This window comes from Ailuropoda melanoleuca, chromosome 5 (assembly GCF_002007445.2).
Source record: "Ailuropoda melanoleuca isolate Jingjing chromosome 5, ASM200744v2, whole genome shotgun sequence".
Taxonomy (NCBI): Eukaryota; Metazoa; Chordata; class Mammalia; order Carnivora; family Ursidae; genus Ailuropoda; species Ailuropoda melanoleuca.
In genome coordinates, this window is record NC_048222.1 from 113652972 (window position 1) to 113676484 (window position 23513).

General features: G+C 40.4%; 2 protein-coding genes across 7 annotated transcripts in view; one reads left to right on the top strand and one right to left on the bottom strand.

Annotated features, from left to right (window-relative positions):
- The first annotated feature begins 5857 nt into the window (after positions 1–5857).
- UCP1 (uncoupling protein 1) lies at positions 5858–14405 on the top strand. Of its 3 annotated transcripts, XM_002926990.3 has the most exons (6): positions 5858–6044; positions 6672–6870; positions 9753–9953; positions 10053–10154; positions 11119–11299; positions 14173–14405. In XM_002926990.3, the coding sequence occupies exons 1-6, from the start codon at positions 5919–5921 to the stop codon at positions 14285–14287; spliced, it is 924 nt and encodes a 307-aa protein (XP_002927036.1). In that variant the 5' UTR covers positions 5858–5918; the 3' UTR covers positions 14288–14405. The 3 variants fall into 3 exon arrangements, with proteins under 3 accessions (XP_002927036.1, XP_034516058.1, XP_034516059.1); XM_034660167.1 differs by lacking the exon at positions 10053–10154; XM_034660168.1 differs by lacking the exon at positions 9753–9953.
- Positions 14406–18116: 3711 nt separating this feature from the next.
- ELMOD2 (ELMO domain containing 2) overlaps positions 18117–23513 on the bottom strand; it is a 31579-nt gene continuing 26182 nt past the window's right edge. For 3 of the 4 annotated variants that reach the window (XM_002926989.4, XM_034661586.1, XM_034661584.1), the window contains 2 exons: positions 21505–21621; positions 18117–20108 (listed from right to left, as the gene is read on the bottom strand). In XM_002926989.4, the coding sequence (XP_002927035.2) occupies positions 20071–20108; positions 21505–21621 (155 nt within the window). In that variant the 3' untranslated portion in view covers positions 18117–20070. Of the gene's footprint in view, positions 21622–23513 lie in introns of all 4 variants that reach the window. The other variant, XM_034661585.1, reaches the window with a different exon arrangement.

The window sequence follows — 23513 nt, forward strand, 5'->3', positions numbered from 1 at the left end:
TCTTTTCTTTGTAAATCCCCTCATAATGTATAAAAACCAAGTAAAGGGTATATATTTAATGTGACTTTTTGGAAATTTTTTATATGATTTATTAAGAAAATATATGAGTATCCCTAGCCATTCTATACCTTCAAAGCATAGGAAAGTATTGTGTCATAAATATGTAGGGAAGGAGGTTTGAGTATCACATAGTGGCAGAGGTTTTGGGGGTGAGACAGGCCCTAAGTGTACCATTCAGTGGTTACATGGTGGAGAAGTTTCTTAAGTGCTCTGAGCTTCTGAGTTCCCTGACCTGTGAAGTTGGATAACGGCAGTACTTTTTTCAAAGGGCCATAATGAGGACTTCAGTGTGTTAAATTTTGTAAAGTGCTCAGAACAGTGTCTAGCACTTGTTACATGCAACATAAGTATTTGTTAAGTGCACGAAGTGGATAAATCTTTCATAGGCTTATGACAATTATGGACACCTGGTGGTAAACACAAAGAGTGATCCATTAATAAGACAGCCTAATGATGCAGGAAGATTCATTGTAGAAGTGAAGAATTTGAGTTCAGAGCAGCGCTTTGTCCACACTCACTCAGCTAGTAAGTATCTTGGATAGAATTCGAAGGTGGGCCTCTTTCTCTTACTTATGGTGCTATACCACTTTGGAGTGAAAACAGAGTATTTTCTCCCTTAACACACAGCTTGGTAGTCTCTGTCTTTGGGCTGAGCTGGACCAAGAAAACCCCTTCCGGTCCTCTCCCTACTTTCCCAATTCCTAAGGGCAGTCTCCTTCCGTTTACATATCCATGCATACACGCAGACACCTATAGATCATTACTCTGCATAATTCTTCAGACAAACCCAGGTACACACATCTGAATCCCAACTGACAGAGGTGTGCCCAGGAATTTGCTATTGTAAATATTAAGCTGTAATAAACATCATCCCGTATATGACTTTTTCACATTTTGGCTAATTATTTTAGGGCAGATATCCAGAAGTAGAATTATTAGATCAAGGGATATGGACATTATCTTTGCTCAATGCATACTGCCAAACTGTTTTCCAAAAGAATTATGCAAATTTATAATGCCATCATTAATATAGCATTGATATTACAGTTATCATAATTTTAACATTCACAATTTGTTATTAAAAGTCATTTACGTATATTTATAAATTAATTTTATGATATTAAAATGTATATGTAAATGTTATTATAATTATAATTTTGAAAAAGACAAGGTATTAATTTTTTAGGTAAAAAAGGCACGTTACTTTATTAATGATTTGAAATATATCCCCTCTATTTTTTTTAAAGATTTTATTTATTTATTGACAGAGACAGCCAGCGAGAGAGGGAACACAAGCAGGGGGAGTGGGAGAGGAAGAAGCAGGCTCTTAGTGGAGGAGCCTGATGTGGGGCTCGATCCCAGAATGCTGGGATCACTCTCTGAGCCAAAGGCAGGCGCTTAACAACTGCGCCACCCAGGTGCCCCTATCCCCTCAATTTTTAAAATTTGTATTTCTTCTTTAATAAATTGTCTCTTCTGTCATTTGCCCAGTTATCTATACAACTACAACATGGTATTCCCTACTAGCCGTTCATGAGAGAAGTATGGGAAAGTGTAGAACAGTATTCAAATGCATAGCATTATCCTCTCTTACTGAATATGGAGACATTTTGTTCAGTGATTCCCGACCGGCCACAGTTTGAGCAAGTACAGTTGTAAATGTTGCTCTGCATTTTCAAAGAGGAAACAAGGCATTTGGTACATTAGGAACTTGCCGCCACTCCTGAGTTACATCATAAAAAGTCTGTTACCCTTGCTCACATTGACCTATTCTTCACCTCTTCTTTGTGCCAGAAGAGCAGTCTGACCCTTTGGGGACACCACCCTCTACCCTACTCTCTCCAACTTGAGGTAAACTTTCTCCTACTTCCCCGGCCTCTCAGAAGGGGTGACGTAGCCTGATCGTTGGCATCTAGAACCATCTTCGGTCTTGAGCTCCTGTGACCCTCTCATGAAGGTCTCCTCACGTGAGGCTTGACTTAGGCTTCTTCTCAGACCCTGAGTGTTGGCATTGTGTCTCTCACATCTCAGGTGCTCAGTCACCATTGAACTAAGCTGCTACTCTCTCCTGCAGGGGTCTCTAACTGACCATGTCTATTAATATCCCAGGGCCTCGGGCTGTCCTTCCTTATGGTCTCAAATAAGTCAGTCTCTTTATCCCACCACAGGTCCCCTCTTTCCACCTGTTCTCACCTGTTTAAAACCTTCCTATTTCTTATTTCTTGTCTTGTTTCTAGCCAAGTATTCATGAAGTTGTAGAAAAAAAGGGCTTTTCATTTTCCAAAGGCTTACCTTGTTGGCTTGAATTTGGATATCTCAACCTCTTTATTGCGTTGTTAATGATCTTTGTTGAACCCTCTCTATTTTGCTGTTTTCACTATTGAATAAACACACTTTGACATGCCTTCTCCTAAATCAAAATGAGAATATTGACCAAAAAAAAAAAAAGAAAGAAAGAGAGAGAGAAACTCTCCTATTTCTAATGGTTCTTTTCCTCATATTTCCTTCTCTTCTAATGGCTTTCATTTCACACACTCTTCTGGTTTATCATACCCAGGCTTTTTTTTTTTTATTTACTTATTTGACAGAGAGAGAGAAACAGCCAGCAAGAGAGGCAACACGAGCTGGGGGAGTGGGAGAGGAAGAAGCAGGCTCCCAGCGGAGGAGCCTGATGTGGGGCTCGATCCCAGAACTCTGGGATCACGCCCTGAGCTGAAGGCAGACACTTAACGACTGAGCCACCCAGGAGCCCCTATCATACCCCGCCTTTGAAACATGCAAACATGTGCCTCTTGGAAGCAAACCAACTTTCAGTTTGCCCTGTTTCTCCTTCAAAAATGTACCGTATAGTACAAATCCAAAATCTGTAGTCCAAATCTAAAAAGTCCGTACCGACGCACTGCCTCCAACGCTTCATCAAGAAGCAGTGGTGTCGGAGGAAAGGGCGAAGAGACAGGGCATGCCACCCCCAACTTCTCAAAAAAGTAAAGGTGGTGTTCCCACTTAAAACAGCCACCATTCCCTTATATCTCAGAATTTCACGGGTCAAAAATTTGGGTAGTGCTCGGTTGAATGATTCTTTTGTGACATGGACAGAGATGACTCGGTGGTATCAGCGGACACGTGCGTTTATCTGCAGAATCCAAGATAGCTGCATTCTCATGTCTGGCGCCTTGGTGGGGAGGGCTGGAAGTGTCTACGTGGGGCCTCTCCAGTGTGACACCTCGGAGGAGCTTCTTACATGGTGACCCAGGACTCCAAGTGTTCCAAGTGACTAAAAAACCGAAAGGACTTTCATGATCTAGCCTCAGAAACCACATAGCATCAGTTCTGTCTTAATCTGTTGGTTAAAGCATTCACAAGCCTGCCCAGATGCAAGGGGAAGGGACATGGACCCTCACCCTTTAACAGGAGAATGTGTGATTATGCTTTAAAACAACTACAGGTGGAACATTGTGAACGATTCAGGTTAGGGTCGGGTTGTGGGTTGAGGACTAACCAGTTGATAGCTAACTCTCTAGAGTTAGCTAGGAAAAATGCCCCCCCCTTTACATCTAGTCACACTATACCCAACATTCTCAATCTCTGCTTGGCCATCAGCCTCACCCTAATGACTGCACCACACTGCACTCCCTAAGATGACCAATAGTGTTAGAGCCAAACCCTACAGGCTTTTCTTCATTTCTGTCCTCTTTCGACATTTCTTCTAAACTTCATGCTAGTCAAGACCCCACCCTTCCTTAAATTATATTCTCAAGTACCATGGTTCCATGACCGGATACACTATAATTTTACCTTTGATGAGGCCCTTCTTCCCAGACCATAACTCTGGGTACCCCCACATCTTGGCCCATGACCCTTTGCCTAGTCCTATTGTTCTCAGTCCCATTTAAAGTGTACCCTCTTTCATCACATCCATATTGCTGACTCCCAAATGCCTCCTGGTTCTGTTTTCCTGCTCTTTTAGCATGTAATACGTAGTTTCCTATGGTAGCTTTTTACCTATGATAAACACCCTTCTCTTCAAAGAATTCCAAGACTCTAAATGCTGATCTCAACTTCTTGCCCCTAAAATCACCTCTCGTTACCATCTCATGACAATCAGCTGTCACCATCACTGAACCTACTACCCGTGTTCTTAAACTTAGAGGTATCTCTGAAAAATCTTTGTCTCTATATCCAATCATTCATAAGGCTGTCCTGTCTACCATATTAAATATGGCATTTATGTGAGAGCACTTTACACACTGCAAAGTACTGTCCATGTGTGAGGTGATAACATAAATCCACATTCGGAACAGACTTTCAGGGTCAACCCTCAAGCTAGCCTCGTTGGGCTTCTAGAATTTCATGTTTTACCATCTTCTTATCCTGGCTCTCTCCTTCTTCCCCATCACCCAGTGTCTCAGGCAGGCCGACAGAACACATTCCCATATATTTGCCCTGCCTTCCCCAAATCTCTGCCTTCATACGCGCCACTTACTTGCCTCAACTGCTCTTTATTTCAACTGCTGCTTGCAGAGAACACCCACTGTCGCCTCTCCCCTCTGTTTCTCCAGAGTCCATCCTACCTTGACCATTGACTTCCTCGACATCCCTCAAGCATGCCTCCCTTGGAAGTCCCCTAGGAATGGCTTCTCGAACATTTGCACAGTACATACAACCTGTTCTCACAGGGTATTTGGAAACTATTCTCTAGGGGGTTTGTACCTCATTTTCTCTGCTCTTGAACGAAAAGAATAAATGAACACTCACAATAAATCTTGGCGCAATGACAGAAGTAAGAAAAGCTCCTCCTCCCACATCAAACACACTTTGCAATATTTAATGTATCACTCTAGGTAAATTAGCAGATTTCACACCTGGGGACGTATCTGGACACACATTTTACTCAGAAGGAAGCAAAAAGTGGGAGTAAAGATGGCTAACCCAGGGGAGGGGAGCAGCAGAGCTGCACCTGCAGCTGAGGGACCTGACAATGTCCTTTCCACTGCACTCTCCTAAGAAAAGAAGTTAAAGGAGCACGTTACATCTCACTTTATATAGCACTTTAGCCATTTGCTATTTGCTTTCTAGTATGTCAATCATCTCACTCGACATCCTCTTACACAAAATGTTCAAACGAAACACCTTATTTCTTTTAAAAGTTCTGAGTGTTCTTGGTTTCTCCCTGGGATTTTTCCGGGTCTGGATTTGGTGGTTGCAAAGAAGAAAGGAAGATGAGAAGTTAATAGGAGAGGAAAGCAAGCCAAGAAGATGCCTGCAAGGTTCCAGGGGAGTCAGAGGAATTAAAGCGGCGCCCCACTCTCGCTTCGGAGAGCTCCAGCTTGGCAGGACTTTTTACCGGGATACCCGAGATCGCGCTTGTTTAGGGGGCCCCCAGCAGCTCTCTGCCCCAGCGGAGGGCACGCAGCCAGGTGCGGGGGTGCCTGCTGCGGTGCCCCGCCGCCGACACGCGGGGAGCAGAGGGCCAGGTGCGCGGCGCGGGCTTTCGCGCGGGGAGCCGCTCCGCAGGCGCGCGTTGAGGACGCGGGTGGGAGGGACCTGGAGCCCCGGGGCACGCCCCCTCCCGCTCCCACGCCCGGGTCCGCCGAGACCTGGCGAGCGGCCGGCCGGGAACGGCCCGCTACATAAGTGCCCCCGCGCCGGCAGGGCGCACAGGTGCTGGCAGCCTTTGCGCCCCGGCTCCTCCTGGCACTCGCGCCCGGCTCGGCCCCTCTGCTGCGCTCCCCCGAAGTCAGCGAGCCGGTGTGCTGTCCCGGCGGGACAGGAGTGGAAAGGCAGAGAGAAATCCCACCTTGTGGGGGCCCGAGTCCTTCCATCCTTGCGCCCGCTCGTCGCTCCGCCTTGGAGCGAAGATGGTGGGCCCGACAGCCTCCGACGTGTGCCCGACGATGACGGTCAAGATCTTCTCAGCCGGCGTGGCGGCCTGTGTGGCGGATGTGATCACCTTCCCGCTGGACACGGCCAAAGTCCGGCTCCAGGTAGCGAGCGAGATGAGGATGGGGAGGTGTCTCAGGACAGAGAGGGGACACCTATTCTGTGCGCCCTTTTGATAATGGCTTTGGTGTAATCCTCAGGTAGGGCGGGTGGCCCCCTTAACGGTGTGGGCTTGGCACAGACCTGGATTCATTCGGGTGGGAAACTGGAGCTTCTCTGAGATTAACAGAAGAGCCGCAAGAAGCCACGGAAGATAGGTTGACCATGACTACTGCCTGAGCCCCCAAAGTTAGGGTGCAGTAAATGTTCTGTGAGCTAGGACTACCAGCCTCTCCGGAGTTTACAAGTCAGGTTCTTTGCCTTCCTTAATTTGGTAGGGGCACCTTCCCATCTACTGCTTAGGGGTTCTGGAAGATTTATACAGGGAGGGTTGGAATGTTCAAAATGCACCTTGTAGCTCAATCTCTCTTTATATATATATATAGAGAGAGAGAGAGAGAAGATGCTGAGAAGGGAAAAGGAACTGAAAACAGGAAAACAGTGAGAAAAATCTTGACTTAAGGTTTCTCCACAGAGGACAGCCTGTTGCCAGTCTTTGTTTTTTCCTCACCAAGTGGGACCTCCTTACTCAATTTTCACTTCCCTCTGACCCGTACCTTTCTCATTTCCAGATTCAAGGTGAATGCCAGACCTCCAAAGCCATTAGGTACAAAGGTGTCCTGGGAACAATCACCACTCTGGCAAAAACAGAAGGACCAATGAAACTCTATAGTGGACTGCCTGCTGGTCTCCAGAGACAAATAAGCTTTGCCTCTCTTAGGATTGGCCTCTATGACACGGTGCAGGAGTTCTTCAGCACAGGGAAAGAAAGTAAGCAACAAGCATTCCTGGGAGGGGCAGATAGAGACGTGTGCTGGGCTCAGCTCTGCTGTTCAAGCAATGTTACATGCAGGGTAGTGGTCTTCCTAACAAATTGGCAAGCAGACATCCAATATTAGCTTGGTATTCATTGTTCAGAGAAAGAAAAGGAAATGTGCAAAATCGATTTTTTCAGATGCAGATTTATACTTATAAAAATCACCTGGTCAGTCATGGAAGTTTTGGGCCTAATTTGGACCTCAATCTGGAGCAGGTGGGTGAGCGGCAGAATAATGTTTAACTCGAAGTTCCCCAAATGGTCGAAGACAATGACCTTCCCCGCTAGAGGAAGATCGTTCTTTGGTCAAGGGTATCGAAGAAGCTGAGCTCCCCTGCCAGAACTTCCAAACAAGCTCTCAAGGTCCATTTGTAGAAGAATGTAAGGTCGTCAAGCTTCCAAGACTCCAGACACGTCCGATGAGGTGCTGCATGTAGCAGTCTGCTTTCCTTAAAAAAAAAAAAAAAGAAAAGAAAAGAAAAAGAAAAAAAAGAAAAAGTGACCTTAGGATTACGTAGCTTTATGGGACAAGTTAGAAATATTAGCTATACAAACATATAATGAGTTTATTCTATACAGTTTCAAAGTAAAGTCTAGATGCCTTGAGATCAATACTGCATTGTCCTATCTGTAGATGTAGCAAGAGAAGAACTTAAAGGACGTAAAGCTGTCCGTTCTGGTAGTTTCTTCATAGTTGATTGTTCTAACCAATTGTTAAGTACTTTATATACTAAATTAATAGGACATATTTTGGCATTATTGTATATTATGCCTAGTCTATGCATTTCCTTAGCTTTATTGAGCCGCCATGTGCCAGAAACTGTGTTAGATGCATAGATTATAGATGTCTGTCTGGGCAAGAGCTATGAGCTATAAATAGGTTAATAGATGAGTATGTACTATGACACATGCTCTGTTAGAAGTAATTACAGGATGTTGGGCACATGGAAGAGGAATATTTTACCTAGCCTTGGGGGCATGGTTGGGCAAGATTTTCCTGAAGAACTAATGTCTGAATAGAATCTTGAAGGACCGATAGGTGTAGTAAGGTGAAGTGGCGAGGAAAAGCCTTTCAACTAGAGTGAAGGTCATGTACAAAGGCTCAGAGAGGAGTGGCAAGAACACACAGGCAGAGAGGGAGGACATGTTGGCAAGGAGGGAGAGGGGAAGCCAAGGCAGGAAGGAACCAGGTCACAAGGAACCCTGCAGACCATGCTAAGAAGTTTAGATTTTGTCCTTACAGTGATGGGAAGTCATTGAAAAATGTTAAGCAGGAAAGTGCCATAAACCACTTATATTTTTGAAAGATCACTTTGGCAGCAGTATCTAGATGTATAGGAAAAAGGCAAGAAGGGGTAAGTTAGAAAGTAAGGAACGATCAGGGTAGGCTACGACAATGGCAATAGGGAAGGAGAAGAGGGATCAGAAAGATTTAGGAAGTGAACTAACTGAACTTGGTAGGCAGCTGGCAGTAAGGCGTAAGGGAAAGGCTGGGATGAAAGATGGCCCTGAGGTTCTGGCTAAAGGTACCACTCAAGGAGGGAAGGAATATGGAAACTGTCTTAGGGGGAAGGTAAGACATTACTTCAAGATGTGTCAACAAGTAACATCCAGTCAACACATGAGCTTAGGAGAAATATCTGGGCCAGACTCCAGGGAGTTACAGGATGAACCATCGGTAGGATGGAGCGATCTAGTGTGGAAAGGACTGAAAGGTGATGGATGTGCCTAACAACAGGAGCCCATGGGTCTCCTTCGCCAAAACATCACAGGGGAGTGGTGGAGATGGAAGCTGGATTGTGGAGGATTGAAGAGGAACTATGAGGAGGGCCGTGAGAAGTGAAGCCAGAAATATAGCCTCTCTCTCAAAGGGCTTGACAGGGAAATGAGAAGGGGACTGGAAGACAGGATGAATGCATCAAAATAAGATTATAAATGCGGGCCCAAAGTGAAGGGAATTGTAATCACATGACCTTGCCAATTAAAAGACGGTTATCTATTGTAGGCCCATCTCCTGGACAAGTATGAGGAGAAAAGAGTACAATCATATGGTTATGAAAATAACTTACTTTCTGTATGCAGGACAGTATATTATGTGCTATGTTAATATTATTTTAACTCACGCAGTAACTCTATGAGATAGATATTATTATCTCTGTTTTACAGACTAGGAAACAGACTGAGAAAGTCCTTGATGAGTAAAATGTGCTTGATCCATACCTTAATGTTAGGAATGAGCATGGTGGAGGGAAGCTCCAAGACTATTTATAGTTTATTAAATAACATCTGTCTTGAGAAACCTAAGCTTATTTTTCAAATTTTCAAATCAAAAAATACTTTCTTCACTTCTTTTTATTTTTGTTCCCTTTATAATCGGTTGTAGCCTAATACCACTTGGCATCCCATGTGGGGGCAGTTTGCCCACTTGGGATTTTCCTAAGACCCCTAAATCCACTAATGAATATTACCATCGACGAGAGGAAGGCTAAGCATCCTTGGTGACTGGTACCTCCTCCCCGTTGGAAAATACTGAAAAAGAGAGCTAAATATAGGAGAGAACTAAGCACTGTTTAAATAGGCATTTGTGTTTTCTTTGGCCTTGAAAGTCTTTATTTATTTATTTTTAATTCTAGTCAACTTTGACGTTGCTAGCCCTAAGGTGATTTAGCGCAGACTCAGTACTGATCAGCATGTGCACAAGCTCTAGGGAAACAGAAAAGATATAAAGATACAGTAATACTAAAATTAAAATGACATAGAGTAGCACTCTGGGTCTTCATTTTTTTTCCCTCTTCTTTTCCTTTTTGCTTAATAAGTATCTTTTCTCTCTGGATAGCAACAGCTAGTTTAGGAAGCAAGATCGCAGCTGGTCTGACGACTGGAGGAGTGGCGGTGTTCATCGGGCAACCCACGGAGGTGGTGAAGGTCCGACTTCAAGCCCAGAGTCATCTGCATGGCCTCAAACCTCGCTACACTGGGACTTACAACGCTTACAGGATCATAGCAACGACGGAAGGCCTGACAGGCCTTTGGAAAGGTAAGTGACTTCAAGGTGAATTTGATAATTATTAAAACACGTATACCCTGTTAGCACCTTATCATATAATGGAGCTATTGTACATTTTCTTTTTTCTAGGGACTACTCCCAATCTGACAAGAAACGTCATCATCAATTGTACAGAGCTAGTCACCTATGACCTAATGAAGGCGGCCCTTGTGAAAAACAAACTCCTAGCAGGTAACTTCCTCTTAGATATGCAACCTGTGGGTCTGCACATTTACATTTTCATCCTGGAGCTTCGCTAGCCACGTTGTACTGAATCCCTTATTTGTAACAGTTAAAAAATTAAGTAGGGGCGCCTGGGTGGCACAGCGGTTAAGCATCTGCCTTCGGCTCAGGGCGTGATCCCGGCGTTATGGGATCGAGCCCCACATCAGGCTCCTCCGCTATGAGCCTGCTTCTTCCTCTCCCACTCCCCCTGCTTGTGTTCCCTCTCTCGCTGGCTGTCTCTATCTCTGACAAATAAATAAATAAAATCTTTAAAAAAAAAATTAAGTAATTTTGAACACTAGAGAGAACTTTGAAGCAAAAAACAAAACCCCAAAACACTAAGTTTTAGAAGCTTTGCTGCAACAATTTTCTTTTTGCAAGGAAACAAAAGTGTAACTATATTCTTACATCAGCATTATTCTCACTTAATACTACTATTCGGGACTTCGGTTAGCAGCTGCTTCTTCATACAGCAGAACTCAGGAGGTGGGCCCATCCCACACTATATCCAAATGAGCTGGTTACATAAGGAGCTCATCAGTGTTTTCCTCCAAAAAGTAGTACCATTGGACAGGTTCCTAAGATAGTCTAACAGGTTCTAGAGACATTGAAATTTTCCCTGGGCAATGACTTCAATTCAGTGAAAAACTATTAGATGCCTATGTCTCAGGCATTAACCCATTCCCTAAGGGCACAGAGCACACTCACAGGGTATTTTCCTAAAACACTTACAACCCACTGTGCCATGTACTCTTTGTCATCTTTTTTGGTAAGGGTAAGTAAAACCTTCCTGATTATAATTTTATTTATTTATAAGACATCTACATTGGTCTCCTGATACCATCAAGTTTCCAAGGATCTGATAGATAACTAAAAACTAGAAGCTTCTTCCAAAAGTCTGCTGCTGACTTGTTTCATTGATCCATTTTAGACGACTTACCCTGCCACTTCATGTCAGCTCTCAGCGCCGGATTTTGCACAACAGTCCTGTCCTCACCCGTGGATGTGGTAAAAACCCGATTTGTTAATTCTCCCCCAGGACAGTACACGAGTGTGCCCAACTGCGCCATGACAATGCTCACTAAGGAAGGACCGTTGGCTTTTTTCAAAGGGTAGGATATGGTCTTCTCTGTCTATAATGCTGTGTTCAGGCTATCTGTGTGCTTTGGGCTGCTGTCTTGTCCAAATAGTTGACCTTAGTCTATGCCGGATTCTTAGCGTCTATTTTTCCTTGCCACAACTATCTCCAATCCGCCAATTCCACTGGGCCAGAAAGTGAAAAACTGTGATCTTAAAATGTTCTCAGCCTTGATCCGAGGCTCACTTAAATTCAGTGACCTTTTCCTTGGTCCCAATCTCTTGGGAATGTGGACAGGATTTTGCCTGATCAGGGTTAGAGAACTGTAAAGTGGAAGGAAAGCATAATAGAGGGCTACAAGAAAACGAGATGTGATTTTCACTATTAAAAGAATTTTTTTAATTTTAAGTTTTTATTTTAATTCCGGTCAGTTAATTCCAGTTAGTGTTCTATCAGTTTCAGGTGTGCAATACAGTGATTCAACGCTCCCATACATCACCCCCTGCTCATCACAAGTGCACTCCTTACTCTTCATCAACTATTTAACCCATCCCCCTGCCCACCTCCCCTCTGGTAACCATCAGTTTATTCTCTATAGTTAAGAGTCTGTTTCTTGATTTGTTTCTCTCTCTTATTTTTTCCCTTTGCTTATTTGTTTCTTAAATTCCACATATGAGTGAAGTCATATGGTACTTGTCTTCTCTGATTTAATTTGTTTAGCATAATACTCTCTAGCTCCATCTGCATCATTGCAAATGGCAAGATTTCATTCTTTTTTATGGCTAAATAATAGTCCTGTGTGTGTGTGTGTGTGTGTGTGTGTGTGTGTATGTGTGTGTGTATCTTCATCAATCAGCGGACACTTGGGCTGTTTCCATATCTTGGCTATTGTAAATAATGCTGCTATAAACATAGGGATGCATATATCCTTTTGAATTAGTGTTCTTGTATTCTTTGGGTAAATATCCAGTAGTGTGATTGCTAGAATTTTCACTATTTTAATTTGACGAACTCAGATTTTTAGATTGTATTAAAGTAAAACTCGAGAAAAATCATTGCCACTGACCTAGAAAAGTCATGCAGAAAATGATGTGGTTTAGATAATTATTATACTCACCTTGACACTAGTATTATGTAGTAGACCACATTTCCCATTAAGTAGTATTACACTGGATACCACCTTCCTAGGAAAATACAGCAGGAACTAACGTATGGATACACAGCATAAGGATTAAACTAGTGATAATAAACCATAATCAGCACTAATGATACATTAATTCAAATGAAATATATTATAAAATTCATTTAGAATGGATATCTCAGTTATTAACCATTAACTGCTTAACAATACTTTTATTTTTTCAAACTTGAAACCTTTTGGGGATATATGCTGCAACAAGGATGAACCCTGAAAACGTTATGCTGAATAAAATGGGCCAGACACAGGACAAATACTGTACGATTTCACTTATGTGAGGTATCTAGAGCAGTCAGATTCATAGAGACAGAGGTGGAATGGTGGTTACAGAGGCTGGGGGGAGGTAGAGGGTAGGGAATTATTGTTTTTTTGTGTTTTTTTTTTTTAGATTTTATTCACTTATTAGAGAGCAAGAGCACGAGTGGGAGGGGCAGAGGGAGAGTGAGAAGCAGACTTCCTGCTGAGCAGGGAGCCTGACACCAGGCTTGATTCCAGGACCCTGAGATCATGACCTGAGCCAAAGGCAGACCCTTAACTGACTGAGCCACACCAATGCCCAGGAATAATTGTTCAATAGGCACAGTTTCAGTTAGGGATGACCAAAGTTTCTGGAGATGGGTAGTGGTGATGGTTGCTCACCATGTGAATGTACTTAATGCTACTGAATTATACACTTAAAATGGTTAAAAGGGTTAACTTATGAACATCGCACCACAATTAAGATACACACACACACACACACACACACACACACACACACACACACACACACATATCCAGGAGTCAGGAGAAATACGTTGAGACCTAAAAAAAACCAACCAACCAAACAAACAAACCAAAACCTTTGGTTCATGATTTTTATAGGCCAGATCTCTTAAAAAAAATCTATCCAAGGCAGATTTAACTGATGACATCTTTTCCCCCCGGAATGTTTTGCTACAAACACGCATTCAAAATCAATAATTTGGTCTGCACAACAAAAAACAATGAAAAAGGGTGCCTGGGTGGCTCAGTTGGTTAAGCGTCTGCCTATGGCTCAGGTCATGATCCCAGGGTCCCGGAATCAAGTCCCATGTTTGCCTCCTTGCTCAGCAGGGAGCCTGCTTCTCCCTCTGCCCCTCCCCCTACTCGTTCTCTCAATCTCGCTCTAGCTCTCAAGCTCTCTCTCTCAAAAGAATAAATAAAATCTTAAAAAAATGAAAAAAAAACACCAAAAACCAAAAAAACAAAAAGAAAAAAAAGCACTTCACTCCTTGACAATCTAAAGCCAAGAATTGCCAACATCTGGACAGCACTAATTTCTTCACTTTGGAAAACGGTCCACTTACTCACCGATTTTTCTTTGGTTTCTCCGCTTCCTCTTTCAACAGTTTCCTACCTCCCATTCAGAAAGCAGGGCAAAAGAAAGCAAAAATTTCCCCACTCCTCAAAAAAGGAGAGTTATTGGGAAATGCCCCTTCAGAAAGGACACGTGCTTTGGTGTGGTGGGACTGAAGGCCATTTATGTATTTGGATAGACGTGATCATTCGGCTTTTGTTGTTCTGAAGCAGTATTAGACAGCTAGATGAAACATTATCTTAGCCATCTCTGGAACGGTGAGGAATAGGTACTTTTAAGTGCATTTATTTGAGAAGAGTGAAGCTGTCTGTGCGATAATAGTTCTAAGGATTCTAACAAACTCAGAGAATGGTGACATGCCCTTTTCTAGATTTGTACCTTCTTTCTTGCGACTCGGATCCTGGAACGTCATTATGTTTGTGTGCTTCGAACAGCTGAAGCGAAAACTGATGAAGTCAGGGCCGACCGTGGACTGTGCCACATAATCATTCTTCAGGAAAAGGCGGTAACACACCCGTGGGAATCTTTGCTGACCGGATAACTAAAATCAAAAACGAAAACAAAACGCCTCTTCCCTTGATTTCACCCTAAAACGATAAAGGAATTCTGGGAGAGTGAGTTTTGGACTTTTTGAAGAAAAGTTAATATTTATTTCTTGTGACTTTTATTCTCAGTGTTTTAGGAAGGAGAAAGCAAAATGCTCCGTGTGCACCCTGGTGCATGCCATGTGCAAATAAGTGACTCCATTCGATTGGCTGTTTTGAGAAGGTGGGAGTCTTATGATTGAATATGAAGAAATTTAACATGTTTTAATTATAATTCATGTTGACAGGAGAGGATAACTGAGTGGTGCGTTTTATCTTTATAAATATTTAGCAATGAACAGTTATCAAGGAAAATACTGTTTCCTTTTAATTTATTAACCCAGTTGTCAGTTAATATATTCAATAAAGTACTGCTAATACCTTTGAAAGTTTGCCATTTTGGATCTATATTTGAATGTAAAACTTGCAGTTCACCCAGATTACAAAACTACCCAATAGCAAGTGAAGCTGTTTGGAATCAATAGGCATGAACTTACTTTAAATGTAATTGGTACAGATTTTTAATTTGGGGAGTCTATATTTTATGGCATTTATCACAACTTCTAATCTAGGACACTATAATCAGGGCGTATTGTTATTAGAATTGTGATATCTATCCCAGAATTACAGAATTTTTGAGCCAGAAGGTACCTTTGGTTAAGCAGAAGAACAGTCTGAGATGCCTAGTGAGATAAAAACTAATCTTCATGGCATCTTCCCAGCCAAGCTAAATTCATCATTAACACGGGCAGTAACCTTTTTCTTATGCGTACAAACCGAGTGCAGAATTAGGAAAAGAATAAACAAGAGATTAAAAAAGAGGTATATGACAAAGCCAGGCTCGTTTTAAGCCAAAAACAAAGAATGGCGGGAGGCCCAGGAAGCCCCCCGGCTGTCGGGCAGCGTTCTATTTGTTTTCATCAGCTCCATAGTCTACCTACCGTTGTGTTTTTTCCCGACTTTATGAGGTTTCCCTGGTGCTGATTTCCCCTGTTGTTACCTGTATAATGGTCTTGCAGCCGATGCCTGCAGTAACCCTCACCTGTCGCTCTGATCTCACCACTCCAGCGCGTGCCGGCCTGATTTCCGGTTGTGTCAGCATCTCTATAGGGTCTTCTTCCGGCCCGCAGAGCCATCTGTGTGCGCCTGCGCATGGCATGCTAGACGAACGGAAAATAACACACCTCTGGGAGCGGCCCCTGCCCGGTGACTGATGGGAGTTTGTGTATAAATACTTTAGTCCTCTCACCATCACCCAAGGACTCAAAATCCAGTTACACAGTGTTATTTTGCTTAATACAAAACCCTTTATGGGATGACTTCAATTCCCTCACTCCCTTACCAGTGTTTCCTGAGATCACCTCCCTAATGAATGATTCTGGGGGAATCCAAACTAAGTCAAACCACAACCGTAGAGTAGCATGTTTCTGTCAAGAATACGGAAGAAAACATAAAAGTTCCTTTCTTTGCTCTCAGGCAATAGGCAGTAGTGAAAAGATGCTCCCCCTTGGTCAAACTGTAGTTAGGCTCCTCTGAGCTGCTTTTTTTCTACTAAATCCTTTCTTAGGCATGTCTTCAAAAGCCCGGTTTAACAAGAATCAGGCTAAATAGGTTTAGCCAGAATCCTTCACGCTTGATAAATGATCACCCTTGATAACTGATCAAAAATTCTTCCTCTACCCTTGATATCTGATCAATTCCCTTGGATTTTCTATGTACACATTTGTACCTTTTATGAATAACTTTCTTTCCATCCACTTGTTTTACTGCATGACGTAGGACCCTAGCACGACTTTGAATAGATGTGCTGTGACAATTTGGATTACTCATCAAATGTTCACTCCTTAGCCCTAATAGAGTACATTTCCTGTTCCATTGATGTTGGACGTGACCGTGTGACTTGCTACCCAACCAAGGGAACGTGAGTGGACATGATGTGAGCAAAGGCTTGAAATATCTGTGAGCCATTGTGCTTGCTCCTGTGCTTCTGCTGCCAATGAAAGAGCGTCCCTCAGGTAGCCCCTTGGTCCCAGATGAGTAGATCACAGGTTCCTGTTGCAGCTGACAGGAACTGAACCCATGACCTGAATTTAAGGCCAGCTGAATCCAGCTGTGATCAGCAAAGCTACTTGCTTAGCCTACGCATGTGTGAGGAGGGAATGCTTTTTTTTGTACGCCACTAAGATTTTTGTGTGGTTGTTACACATTGCTACTGTGGCAAAAACAGATGGAGACAAGTGGTGACATCCTTTCTTAATTCTGATCCCGATGTTTTCCCATTAAATATATTTTCTATTATTTTATAAATACATTTTGTAAAATTAAGGGAACCCCTATTTCTCATTTGCTAAGTTTTTAAACATGAATGGATGTTGAATTTTTATCAAATGCCTTTTCTGCAACTTTAAAGATTATGTGATTTTCAAACGTTAGTGTGGTAAATTTCATTAATTTTATCCTGGGAATGAACCCAACTGAGCTATAATTGGTGACACACTGAAACAGTGTATCTAAATGTAGTTCATTATTGATTAAACATATTTATTTCTGGATTTCAGTATGCTTCTATTTTATTTGGCATTACAGCATCTAAAATTGCACTGGCATATAATTATTCTTTTTCATTCTGTTCTGGTTGGTTTTGAGTCATCAGGATTATGTCAGTTTCACGAATTACAGGGTGTCCACCATTCATTATGTAGGAAAGACTGTGAAAACTGTCATTATTTTATTCTTAAATGTGTTAACTCACCAGTCAGTGTAAGCCACACAGAACTATAGGTTTTTTAATGGAAAGATTTTTAATTGCTGATTCCACTTAACAGTGCTAGGACTTTTTGCTTCCCTGTTTATAAACTTTTGTTTTGCTAAGCATATTTTTGTAGAAATGTTTATATTTGATCTAAATTTTCAAATTTTTGAGGTTATCCTTAATATATTTTCTTTTCACTGTTTGCAGGAACTGTAGTGATGTTTCATATTTAATTCTAGATATCATTATTTGCTTTCTTCCTTATTCTTAATTTATGTCACCAAGGTTTATCAGTATTACTAGTCTTTTCCAAGCAACAACTTTTTACTTTTGTTGATTCTATGGTATGCATTTCTATTCCATGCATCTGGGCTCTTGCCTTTAGTATTTCCTTCTTTATTTTCTTTAGGTTTATTTTGTTCTTTGCCAAACTCCTTGAGACGACTGTTTTGTCTTTAATTTTCAGCCATTCTTTTTTCTAATACATACATTTAAAGCTATAATTAGTACTGACTTTAATAAGTACTTGGTTTTGCTCTATCCAACCAGTGACATATGTAGTATTTTTGTTTAGTTCAAAATACAGACACACACACACACACACACAGAGGAATGCTCTGCAGCTGTACATAAACAGAATAAGGAAGCTATGTATTAATATAAAAATGCATCTAAGCTACCTTTCAAAGTTAAGTAAAACATACTGCAGTGCAGTGTGAATTAGTCCTATTCTTTGTAAGAATGGGGGGTGGGAGTGGTAGCTTCTTTTCTGGTCTCATAACCAATTGGTGTTGCCCAATAACATCTTAAATAGGTAATTAGTGGATGAGTTAAAGTCACACATTTTCTGTGTGTTGTGATTTACTCTATAGGATCATGATTAAAGGATTAAGTAAGGAAGGCATTATTTTATGAACATAAATGACTTAAATACGGGATGGGGAGGAAGGGAAGAGACTGAAGGATTAGCAGAAAGGCTTATAACAATTTTGACACATTTTTTATTTGTTCACAACATTCCGAACAAAATGGCATCACGTCTCGACTATTGCTTTTACATAAGAAGTTAATTGTTGTATCCAAAGTAGACAAAAATCTATATCTTTAAGTTGCCAACCAGCACTTTTTCCCCCAGGGAAAGCCATTGCTTATTTTTTTAATACATTAACAGAAACACAGAATTGTCCTATAATTAAAAAAAAAAAAAATTGCCCTATAATAGTTGGCTGTTACCTGAACTACATTTAAATTTTTTTCTTGTCAAAAGCTGAAGCCAGAAAAACAAAACCAAACCAAACAAGATCACTCATGATTTCTCTCAGATGTTTAGTAAGTTCATTAATCTTCGTTAACAACCTGCTTGTGTGGAGAGGTTCATAAATGTGACAATGGAAAGTAAGCCTCCCCAAACTTGTTCATTGAGAACTTGAGTGGACCATTTATCCTGAGAAAATAGCTGCTGGTCCCCAAACATTAACTCAAGGAGGATAATAAACAAACACTACCGCCCTCCCAGCCAAACCTCTTCTCTTCTGTGCCATGATAGTGTGTGATCTCTCCTGCTCTGGCAACGAGCATTCCACTTGTCACTCATGTAATGCTGCTCCTTTGAGCAAATCTTTGACCAAGTTCAATTTCACTGAATGCAAAGGGGAGAAACAGTACATAAATAATTATTAATACTGGAATAAAAATGAAGACTACATATATTTTTCACATAGAAAAATACACACAAATCCAAATAGTTGTTAAAATAGAAAAAAACAAAATAAGGATGGGCATTTTCGAGAAAAAGATCTTGTTTTCTAAAATGGTGCCAGTAAGACACTGATTTTGTATCTAACTATACCACCGTATTTATATACAAAGAGAGGCTGGTCTATCTAGGTTCACTGATATACCGATATCCCCTGATTTCTCCTATATCCTTAAAGATTGTCTTTCAGAACATACTTGAACTACAACCAGTGTAACTGCCTGTTTACACTATTCTTGTCACTGCACACTCTCTTCGATCTGGCACATACAATAATTCATTTCAACATCGATTCACTTTTCTGATGCTAAAGCAAACATAATTTTCCCGCTATTTCAGTTCTAGCACTACTTTGGTATTTCATTCATTATTACAGAAACAGGTAAGATTCTAAATATGGATTTTAAGACTATGTAAAATTCTAACATACATAGGTTGAAAGCAAGGAAAAGTAGGAAGGTAGATACAGTTATGTTTTTCTTTTCATGAATGTCACTATGTTACAATCTAATTTACAATTGGGGATACTTAGCTTGGCTTCCAGACTATCAAACGTTAGACTTTATTGGTAGCTTTTAGACCAATTCACTACAGAACTTCTGAAATGGTTACTGATTATTTTAAGCAAAAACAGAATATCTATATTGTACAAACAGAGATGATTTAAAGAACATATTATTGACCAAACTTTCTAATGACATTCTTAAAACATTTAAGTTTTTTTTCCTCCCTAGCATATTGACAAAGGTTTAAATCAGTTCAACCTCAGCTATTGAAAGATTAAAATATAAAGGTAAGAATTTTCAGCATGGAAACTAAACTAACAGAATTGCTTTCCATGTAAGAGTAAACACTTAGTATATAAAATGAACTTTAATGGTTAGCACCTGATCCTTACCAGGATTTTGCTACATCTCCTAGAACTCTAGAGCTGGATAATAAAGCAATGAAAACATTAAAAAAAAAAAAAAGATAATCCCAAGGTTGAGAAGTCTCTCACAAGAAAACAATTTTTAAATTCCTGTGATATTGAGATGCTAAACCACCACCATGATTATAATAAAGTAACCCTGTTTTTAAAAGTTTTATTCCGTTGAGAAAATAATAGTTTTAATGCTGTGCTTCCAATGTACGTGCTATACAACACTGCATCTGTTGTTTTCCACTCGGATTTTTTTATTGCTCTTCTCTTCGGCAAGTTTGCAGAGAGTGGCCTGTCAACAGACACGAACAAATACGCAAGTCTCAGGGCTTGTCTACCACAGGAGCCAGTCCTTAAATACACCACGCTGATATATACCATGTTAACAAGATGCACTCTCATCATGTTTAAATGAGGTCTTTAACACGCTGGTTTCTGTAGGACTTAAGAACTTAGTAATCAGACAAACCTATCTTTAAACTCTTAGTTTTGCTGGGAGTACAAATTTCTAAAACACACAAGGAAGAAATTATTCCCCTTAGAACCTCATCACCATATAATCCTTGACAGCACTTGATGCCCTCCTGAGATCTGAGGAGAATAAAGCTATACAAAATGCACAGTCACCATCCTCAGGCTACTTCAGAATCCCACAGACCATAAAGTCCGTACACCGTTATCTAGAAACACGATGGAGGCAAAGCAAAAAGAAGCAACAGTTAACAGTAAAATCAACCAACAACGTTTAACGGGTATTTTTAAAAACCTTTAGGTTTTCCTTTTGTTTCAGTTCAAGACAGTTTTATGGAAATAGCCACTGTCCTTTGAACACAGTCAAGATTTTCTTAGCAAATATATCTCTTTTCATAAACACTCACCGGCAGAGAAGCCTCAGGAAAGGCCCTCACGCCCAGCACTAACTACCGTTCTTTCCTACAACGGACTGAAAAGCAAATACTGAAGATGAGAAAAATGTCTTTAAGCTTTAAAATACCACTGCGACATTTTCAAGTGTGGTATTGAAAAACAAAAAGGCTAGTCACTAATACTGTCATTCTCTCATGAGCTATTACGCTAAATAATCAGAGAAACCAAAAAGGAAGAGGACATGATTCTTTATCCTGACATATCTACGCTTTCTGCCACTAATGACGCAACATCAGGGATGTGATTGAGATGCAACCAAAGAAAGCCATAAAGAACTACTCTTCCTGCTAATTAACCTAGGAAGAAAACAAGAGGAAGGAAATAAAAAACAATCATTTCCAAACTAAAACACAAAAAATCTGAAAAGAGCTGACTTGATAGTTACAACACATAAAAATGAAAACTGATTTTTACACATTTTAATCAACCAATTTAATACAAATACCTGATTTATACTTTTACACTAAATGGGCTAAGTCCCAAGTTCCAAACTGTAGTTTCCAGGCCTCTACAGAAGGGATCTTTGGAAGGATAAGGTACCTTTGGAGGACAGTGTATAAACGACTGTAAACATACACTGATTGTCCACTAGCTTTCTTAAATAGAATTTCTGAAATATTTTCGTAGGAAATTATATATAACGAGTGTAGTTGATCAGATAATTTCTATTACAACATATAAATTCTGTTGTGTGTGCAAAATGTGGTAGAAATAGAAGATACTACGGATGATTCATATTTTTAAAGTAAGTGATACATTACAATCCAGTAAGAGTCCTTTAATCTTTTCATGAAACTTCTCTCTATACATGTTGAAATACATAATGCTTTCTGGCTTTTCTTCAAACCAAAACTTGTCAAATTCATAGACGAGGTAACCTGCAGTTAAAGAAAAATAAAACATAAATACAGCGCTCAGTAGGGAAATCACAACCAAAGCATCTCATTTTAAACTGCAGAACCATCCTTTAAATTCCACATTAAGATACAATAATCAGACCCTAAGACCCAACAACTGTACTACTAGGTATTTATCCAAAGGATAAAAAATAGTGATCTGAAGGGCCACCTGCACCCCAATGTTTATAGCAGCAATGTCCACAACTGCCAAGCTATGGAAAGAGTTGAGACATCCATTGACAGGTGAATGGATTAAGAAGATGTGATATATATATTTATATATATATATATATATTTAGATATATATATTTATATATATAGGACTATTATTTACCCATCAAAAAGAATGAAATCTTGCCATTTGCAACAATAGGGATGGAATTAGAGGGTATTATGCTAAGCGAAGTCAGTCGGTCAGAGAAAGACAAATACCATATAATTTCACTCAAATATGGAATTTAATAAACAAAACAGATGAACAAAAGAGAAGGGAAGGAAAAATAAAGTAAGGTGAAAACAGAGAGGGAGGCAAACCATAAAAGACTCTTAACTATGGGAAACAAACTGAGGGTTGCTGGAGAGGATGGGGGTTGGGGGATCGGATAATTGAGCGATGGGGATTAAGGAGGGCACTTGTCGTGATGAGCACTGAGTGTTACATGCAACTGATGAATCACTAAATTCTACCCCTGAAACCAATTTCACACTATATGCTAACTAAACTGAATTTAAATAAAAAAATTTTTAAAAAGAAACAATAATCAGAAATTGCATTAATAAACTACTAGAAACCTGGAAAACCTCATAAGAAATATTTTTATATGTTCAAAATAAGCAGGAATATCAATAAAATATTTAGTATATTTACTGTTTGTCTCAAATATCAATAAAATAACTCAAATGTAAAGAGATACAGTACTGTCAAAAGATACCTTGGGAATAGGAAAAAAAGTTATCCCCAGAGACCCCTGAAACACAAATATGAAAGTAACAAGAAAACATTAGACAAGGATAAAGTACATGAAGCTGTTTTCTACTTGATTTATAAATCTAAGAATTATTTCTGCTTTCCTCAATGAACTATCAACACCTTCTCTTATTATAAAGAATATATGAGAGGCACCTGGGTGGCTCAGTTAGTTAAGCATCTGACTCTTAATTTTGGCTCAGGTCATGATCTCAGGGTTGTGATATCAAGCACCACATTGGGCTCTGTGCTCATCATGGAGTCTGTTTGTCCCTCTCCATCTGCTAGTCTGCTAGCTCCCGTGCTCTCTCTCTTAAATAAATAAAATACAAAAACAAAACAAAACAAAACAAAACTTGAACTCTAAATAGTAGGCTTAACATTTTTGTTTTTCAATATCCTCATGACAGTAGCCAAATTAACCCTCAAAATGTTAACAGTACTTAATAAAAATAAACATATAGATATATTTATAACCAAAAAACGTGAATTTAAAACCACTCCTAAAGAGTATTTGGATTCCACCAAATACATTTATTTAATTATTTAACAAATGCTCTCACAGTGCTCACCGTGTGCTCATGCGCATATTTACTCTCACAGCAATCCTAGGATGCAGTACCGCCCTCCTCCCAGTTTACCGAAGAGGAAACGGAGTGTGCAGAGAGCTTTTACTGTTTTTCAAGTAACCTCTATTGCTCAGCGTGGGACTGGAACTCACGACCCTGAGATCAAGAGTTGCATGCTCTACTGACTGAGTCAGCCAGGTACCCACAGAGCTTAAATAACTTGCCCAAATCACAGAGTTTGCAAGTGGTCTCTATTAAGCTATAAATTAGACTTTGCAAGTGGTCTCTATTAAGCTATAAATTAGACTTTGTTTCCACCAGAATCTCATTTCCTC